This window comes from Ursus arctos, unplaced genomic scaffold, assembly GCF_023065955.2.
Source record: "Ursus arctos isolate Adak ecotype North America unplaced genomic scaffold, UrsArc2.0 scaffold_23, whole genome shotgun sequence".
In the NCBI taxonomy this organism is placed as follows: Eukaryota; Metazoa; Chordata; class Mammalia; order Carnivora; family Ursidae; genus Ursus; species Ursus arctos.
This window is the reverse complement of record NW_026622908.1, coordinates 33,426,862-33,435,077: the sequence shown is the minus strand read 5'-3', so window position 1 is coordinate 33,435,077 and position 8,216 is coordinate 33,426,862. Positions and strand designations below refer to the sequence as shown.

At 38.6% G+C, this 8,216-nt stretch overlaps 1 protein-coding gene across 1 annotated transcript; it reads right to left on the bottom strand.

Moving 5' to 3' along the window:
• Window positions 1-791: 791 nt before the first annotated feature.
• On the bottom strand, window positions 792-3,181 carry LOC113246429 (olfactory receptor 4C6-like). Its single transcript, XM_026487038.3, has 2 exons — window positions 2,285-3,181; window positions 792-902 (listed from the first exon to the last, which is right to left on the bottom strand). The coding sequence occupies exons 1-2, from the start codon at window positions 3,179-3,181 to the stop codon at window positions 792-794; spliced, it is 1,008 nt and encodes a 335-aa protein (XP_026342823.3).
• Between the last annotated feature and the right edge of the window lie 5,035 nt (window positions 3,182-8,216).

Genomic DNA, 8,216 nt, shown 5'->3' with positions numbered 1-8,216 from the left:
AAGAGGAGTCACTGACAGTTTAGTTGTAAGCGAGGAGACCAGAAAAACAACAGGGCAAAGAACTACCTGATTTTTAGTAATTAGAAAGATTTTAGCATTTGACCTGAGTGACATGAAGAATCATTCCAAAGTATTGAGTAGACGAGTGGCTATCATTTGACTTATGGTTTTAAAGGATTTTTCTCAGCATGAAAATACAACTGTGTTGACAATAGAATATAAGAGCAAAGGATGCCAAGATGAAAGGAAGGAGAGTAGGTATGAGGGAATTGCAATCAGTCAGATGAAAGATGACCGTGGCTTGGAATGAGAAAATAGGTCCAAATGTGATAAAACATGGTTGAATTTGAAATATGTATTGAACGTAGGTCAACAGAATTTCCAGATAAACTGGATGTGACATATAAGAAAGAGATTCCAAATATGCCATCCTCTGAGATAGAGAATGTTGTGAGTGGAGTAGGTTTAGAGATGGGGAAGAATCTATTTGTCATTCAAGTGGAAATGCCATGAGGGAGGTTGGATTTCAAGGACTCAGCCTCAGGAAAGATGCCTACACTAGAGGTAATAATTTGGGAATCTTGTTCATGTAGGAAGAATATACCATGGGAGACTAGATTCAGTGATGGAGTTCATAAGATGAGAAATGAGGAAAGAGTATTCAATTTAGGGACACAGATATCATTGGTGACCTTGAAAAGAGTGTTTTCACTGTTAGTATGTTTCACTGAAGTATGCCTGGAAAGTATGCCTGGAAACAGGGAAATGGGAAACAGGCCTTACAGAACCTCTTAACTTTTGTGGCAAAAATGAGACAATGAAATGGAATAGTAGCTCATAAAGGAAATAAGATCAAGGGAAGATTTCATTTTAAAAATGAAAGAAATAACAGACTTTCTTCGCTGAAGCAAATGATCCATTAGTCAGGGAAATATAGATGAAATAAGAGATGCCTTTATGTGAGTGATAAGGAGGTGAGGCTCAGAACACAGACTATAACAAGATTGGTTGTCTTTGGATAGGAGCACAAGTAATGTGTTTATTGGAGAAGGTAGAAGGTAGCATATAATTGAACAGATGCTAATAGATTGGTAGATAAAGTCATGACACTGTGGAAATGTTCTCCTGATAGCTTAATTTTTGTCAGTGAAATAGGAAGCAAGTTCATCTAATGTTTCCCAATAAATTTGATGTTTGCAATAGAATAGCTTTTTAGGCAGATATTCTTCTTCAAACTAAGGCACAATTTGAACCTATTTTGCTATACCTCTGTATCATGAATAATATTGAATTTTTCAATTCTAATATAGAGAGAATCACTCCATTAACAAGCTAACATTACTGACAGCAAGTTCCTATAAAAAAGCAGTAAGACCAAATTTGTTTCAGATGTTAGTGTTAAGTCGGGCATTGAACTCCTAAGTAATGTGTTTAATGAGTAAAGCTATTTAAATTAATTTAGAGAACCCATTGAACAGATAAGAGAAGAAATTTGTGAAATCAAAGTGACAGATAATACCTTCCCACAAGTGGTAAGAACAGCTCTTACCTATGTAATAGAAGATGTAGCTTTTGGACCTACTTTTGACAGTAGGGAAATTCCCAAACAGATTACAAATATTTAGGGCTAGGAATATCATTGTGATCCTTCCAGTTCTATAATTCTATAATTAAAACAGAAAAATTATAATCCTAAATTTTTTACAAAGAACAAGTTATTTATGCTGCCATGGGCTTTTTCTTTTTTTTTTGACATGAGACAACATAAGGGCATGTAAAATGAATCCAGGAATGAAGAGGCAGAGAGTTACTGAGGGGAATGACAGGGAAAGTCATCAGGAGAGACTTGTTCAAGGAGGTGGAAGTTTCACTGTAAGGAGGTGAAAATGGGAAAAAATGAGATGGAGCTAGCCAAGCAATAGCTCTGGGAAAGAGAGGTCCAGCAGCCAGCAGAGTAAGAACAAACAAAAGCCTGAAGCAGGACCTGAATTATTGAAAACCAGGCTTGAATTATTAAAAAAAAAATGTTTAAATTTTAAAAAAAGGGGGGGGCAGAAAGGGTGGCCAGGGTCTTGTAAGCAAAGGGCTGGAGCACAACATGTACTAGACAGGTAGGAAATAACTTGATTGTAGTATCTTAAGCTGATTTGCACACTTAAAAGATGCCATTGGCTGCTGTGTGCCCAATGGATTGGAACGAATGGAATTGGCAAGACCTCATTGTCCTTCTAGGAAAGATCTGTCCTTAGCATGTAAGCCAATGACACCCAGTCCCTCGTTTCACCAGTTTCCTCATGGCATTTTTTACCTCAGTGTTCCTCAGGGTGTAGATCAAGGGATTCAACATGGGTGCAATAATAGTAAAGGACACAGCCATTGTCTTGTCTATGGGGTAGGTGGCCACAGGCCGCACGTACAGGAAAATGCATGGCACAAAGAACAAGATGACCACGGTGAGGTGGGAGCCACAGGTGGAGAGGGCTTTGCGCCGCCCTTCAGAGCTGCAAGACTTCAGGGAGCAGAGGATGACCACGTAGGATGTGATGAGAATAAGGAAGATGGTCACACACATCACCCCACTGTTGAGGACGACTAAGAGACCCAGGGTGTGGGTGTCCATGCAGGCCAGTTTCAACAAGGGAAACAAATCACACATAAAGTGATCAATGACATTGGGGCCACAGAAGGGTATTTGATACATGAAGAGAAGCTGTATTACTGCGTGAATAACTCCCCCCACCCAGGCCCCTCCCAGCAGCAGGCAGCACACCCGAGGGCTCATGATGGTCATGTAGTGCAGGGGCTTACAGATGGCCACGTAGCGGTCATAGGCCATCACGATGAGAAGGATGATTCCCACACCACCAAAGAAATGCTCTGCGAAGAGCTGGGTCAGGCAGCCTTCTAAGGAGATGGTAGAGCTCTTCGAGAAGGAGTCCACAATCATCTTGGGGGCAATGACAGAAGAGTAGGTGGCATCCATGAGGGACAAGGAAGTAAGGAAAAAATACATAGGTGATCTCAAACTCTGACTTGTGATTACGGTTACCACAATGAGTAGGTTTCCCAAAACTGTGAACACGTACATAATTAGAAACACAGCAGAGAACATTTTCCGCAACTCCGGGTTCTCTGTAATGCCCAAAAGAATGAATTCAGTCACATTGTTTGGATTCTCCATTTACTATGGTCTGATATAAGCACACTGCTCTGAGATGGAAAATCTACAAAAGAATATTATTTTTAATTAGTAGTCACTAAGTGTGTTGTCCAATTTTTACACTGTGACTCATGCCCTCTTTTTTTTCATTTTTTTATTTTTCTTTTTAATTAAAATCAGCTTTATTGAGTTATTATTTACATCCTATAAAATTCATTTGTTTGAGTGTACAATTCAATGATTTTTCATGAATTTATAGAGTTGTGCAGCCATCACTACAGTCCAATTTTAAGACAGTTTTGTCACCCCCAAAACATCCTCCCTGTCCATCTGCGGTCACTTCTCATTCCCACCCCTCCACTCCAGCTGACCCCTAATTTACTTCCCTTATCCATAGATTTGCCTTTGCTAGCCATTTCACATAAATAGAATCATACAACATGTGGCCTTCTGGGTCTGCATTCTTCCACTTAGCATAATGTTTTCAAGGTTTATCAATGTTGAAGCACGAATCACTACTTCATTTCTCTTCATGGTAGAATAATATTCCATTCTATGGATATAGTACATTTTGTTTGCAGATTCACTATTTAATGGGCATTTGGGTTGCTTCTGCTCACTGGCTATTATGAATAAAGCTGCTATGAAACTCACATACAAGTCTTTGTGGGAATATATGTCTTAATGTCTCCTTGGTAGATACCTAGGACTGGAATGGCTAGGTGATATGGTAAATTTATATTTAACATTTTAAGAAACTACTAAATTATTTTCCAAAGTACTTTCACCATTTTATATCCCCACCAGCTGTGTGTGAGGGTTCCAGTTTCTCCACATCCTCACCAAAACTTGGTAATGTCTGTCTTTCTGATTATAGTCATGCCCTAGAGGACTGCAGTGGTCCCTATCTGAGGATATACCCTCTTGAGCTACTTTTTTCTCTACCACTGATACAGCAACCAGCTGCTAATAGTGTAACCTGACAACAGCTCCATCCCTCCATCCTCACTGACCCTCTAGCAACATTTCCATGTCCCAGTAAATTTCTTGCTTTCTGTCCCAATATTTGCACTTCAGACACTTGGAAAATCCTGCTTCATTATTCTGGAGCATGCTTACACTTGGAAATATGAAGGGATTAACATACTTTAAAGAAATTCTAGATCATTAGTAAGTAGGAGACAGTGAATAAATGATAACCAACTTAACACAATCTTGGATTAACTTTCCTTTCTTCCCTGTTTCACTCTCTCCATTCTGTTTTCCAGAATAAACCACCTACATATAAATCTTTCTCTCCGCCTCTGACTTTTGGTAACCTCAAACTAGAAAGCTGACATTAATTCATAATTAGACATACCCAAGAGCTAAGAAGTTGGAACATTTCATAAAAATCCTCATTCATTTTCTCCATATATTTATTGAGTATCTAGAATGAACTAGTTGAACAACCTACAAGCCAGGTCATATCCCAAGGACTCTCCACTTAGTAAGAATGATACTCTTTCCCTATACATTCCTTCCTCTCAAATTGGATTATTATTACATATTGCAAATATTCAATGAACCCCTACTCTGTCTCAGGCAGTGGAATACCCTATGAGACATTTTCATCATTTCAGAGAGAAGTTATGGAGGCTTACGGTAGAAAATAATGACACTAAGTTCCCTAGCTAGAAAACATTGAAACCAAATTCAAATCTAGTTTCTTCTGAAACAAAATCAAATACAAGCAGCAAGCTATATTACTTAAGATCCTATCAAGTGCTCAATATGATAGAGACATGTGCTTCATGGTATAATTTCAGTATCACACAATCCAGTGAGTGATTTGTGCTTCCTGTGCTCATTTTACTAAACAAATTCTACAGAGTAAAATTCAACGAATTTGATGACAATTCTACAATAAAGAACATGTTCTAATTACATATATAATGCAATCCTGAAACTAGAAGTTATAATCTTTAACTAAGGCTCCAAGATTCTAATAATTTTCCAGATATGCTGATTAAAGAAAATAAAACTTTGCCTCCCTTGCTGCTCCAGGAAGACCCAGATCCATCCCTGCACAGGAGCCTGAATCAGTATAAGTCATTCCTTCCCCATTTCCTTGTGAAGGAGTGCCCCAGATGAAACAAAGGATTCTAAAGAATAATCAAAACATCAATGAAACAACTCATTTATTTTTCACTCATTATGTACCAGCAAGGTATTGGTCTGCTACATGCATTATAGCAATTATTTTTCATATCACATGAGGTGGGTGCTGTCACAAATTCCTTCCTGAGGATGACGGAACTGATGTTTGGAGACATTGAGCATCTCATCTAAAATGATTAGGGATTAGGAATCCGTGTGATCTCCTTTTGAAACACACTCTTTTTTTTTTTAACTTTTTATTTTATTATTTTATTTTATTTTATTTTTATTTAATTTTTTTCTGTTTCTTAACTCTTTAATGCTCACTGGAACTGGACTGATACCAGGAGCTCGGGAGCACGCGCGCGACCAGACTGAAACACAAACTCTTAACTATGATACTGTAGTCCTGAAGGAGTGAACAGTGGTTTCAATCAGCTAAATACAAGTGTTACTGCAGCCAAATGATACAGTGAAAGTACCGTTCCAGTAGCGAACTTCTCCTGGCTATGGATCCTTAGGCAGAGGCTGTCTGCCACTTGGTGGGAATACATTAGAGACCACTATTTTAACTGGGAATATAAAATAAGGTTCTGCAAGACTCCTCTATATACCCAAAGACACGTTCTTCATATTATCCCTTTTACTAAACAAGGTACACAGCTACCAGGACACTGTTTGCAATATACAATATGGGCTAACTCCAATCTCCAGCCCAAAAACTTCAAAAATGCTATAGTAGAAGGAACATAATCTCAATCAGGATAACTGGGTTTTATTTCAAATTATTCCTCTAACTCCTAGGATGTGTTGTGACATTTCTCACCACACTGGGCCTCCATTTCCTCATCTGGAGAAGAGGCATTTGTGGTAGATGAGTGGCATGCTAGGGGTTCAAAGAGGCCAGCTCAGGGACTCTGTCCCTCTCAAACACAGCAGTTCCATCCCTACCTGCAAGGAATGTTCATACTTCCATGTAAGATGTTCTTTGAGCCATCTGAGGACTTAAAATATTTTAAAGCATAATACACGAATAGATAGTAATGGCCCTTCTGTCTTAAAAGCTATAAATTCATCACAGTTCTTTTTGGCTACTAATACGTACCTAAATCTGACATTCAAGACTTTGCCCATAACTAATCAACCTCATTTTTTTTTAATGTCCCCCTCCCACAGCAGTCAAGTCCATGTCTTACTACCAGAACACAGACCTCAGGCTATGTAGTACAGTAGGAGAGGCCATGGGTTCAGAGCAAGCAGACTTAGATGTCTGTCCCACTCACGCCACTTACTGACTTAATATAATCTTCAGTCCTGCAAAAGTAAAACAGTGTAATAATCATTAAAGTTAGTACATGTCATGGACTTATTATTTGAGGGTCCTGTGCTAAGAGCTTCATGATTTCCTCTTTTAAGTCCCACAAAAGTCATATGAGACAGGAACCAGTATTGTCTTGATTTTCTGATGCAGTGGATAATGCTTGGAGAGCCTGTGCACTTTGGGTGAGCCGTTGACCAAGGTCATAGCACAGGCTACTAACCACCAGCTTCTGAAGCCTCTCTAAGAATTATATACCCTGCCTAACAATAATTTCATGAGCATCAAAGGAAGTACCTGCATGAGAATGTTTGGGGAACACTAACCAAATATTCATGATTACTTTCTTTTTTTTTAATAATATTTTTTATTATATTATGTTAGTCACCATACAGTACATCCCTGATTTTTGATGTAAAGTTCCATGATTCATTAGTTACGTATAACACCCAGTGCACCATGCAATACGTGCCCTCCTTACTACCCATGATTACTTTCTATTCCTCTAAACTCTTGACTTCCTTCTGCCTCTGTCAATGCCGTCTGTTTTCAAAAAATCCATTCTTCTTCCCTTCTGCCTTACTTCCACCCCAGTGCCCCTTTCACCACCAACATCTGGGATATTTGTTACAATACCCATATTGGGTGCATATCAGCAATAATTCAATTGCTTTCTTAGCTGATTTTTTAATTTAATTTCAGGTTGGTTTTATTCTTTTGTGTGGATGCTTAAGGATAGCTCATTTATTCTATTTTCACAAATTTCTAATGCTGTGCTATGTACACACTAGGCATTTAATTAAATTTAATTAAATCTATGAAATTGATTTCAGCCAAGGAAAGTAGCATCGAACCATGGGGCCCAGGCAATGGTGGTGCCAGTCCTGCCTCCAGAAATGAGAGAGTGCCGTTGTCAGATCCTGGCTGCGTTTCCTCTGGCATCCAGGCTCACGTATTCACATATCCCACTTACCACCTTTCAGCTCTCTCATTCCTACTCCTACACAGGCTTTAACCAAACCCAAGAGCAGAGCCATACCTTGGACTCCAGTTCAGTGTTGAATCAACTGCCTTCAGATCCTCTTTTTCCATTGACCCTGTGAAATACCATTGCTAAAAAATCTGTTCATATAAACTGAAGAATTACATTTCTTCAGTTTTCTAATTATTACCTAGGCAGTGCGTATTTCCTTTCTATAGCATATCCAAGAATGTGAGGGATATAGGACGTGCCCTATCCATAGAAAGGGAGACAGGATAAGCGCTCCTGAAACAATGCGTGTATAATATCACTTCCAGAGGGAAAATTATCAGTGTGGTCTATAGATTTCAAAGAAAATGAAATGAGCTATGCCTTCACATGAGAATTTAGCAAACTCGAAATTTATAATGTAGAAAGTAAACAAGAAGAGGAACAGCATGAGAAAGGCATGAAGGAAAAACATAATGTACATAGTCAAAATACATGGACTTGGACATCACACAAACCTACATTTCATTCTGGACCTTCCAGGGATGTAATTAACTGAAAGTTACAAATTCTCTTTAAATCTCAGTTGCTTTTTTTCAGAATTGTTGTATTAAACATCATAAGCTCCT

Bases quoted from the DNA above. Each gene is read 5' to 3' on its own strand.
- LOC113246429 (XM_026487038.3), bottom strand. From the start codon at position 3,181: ATGGAGAATCCAAACAATGTGACTGAATTCATTCTTTTGGGCATTACA. The intron at 903-2,284 runs GTGAAACGAGGG...CATTTGCTTCAG, and splicing joins AAAATGCCATGAGGAAACTG to CGAAGAAAGTCTGTTATTTC.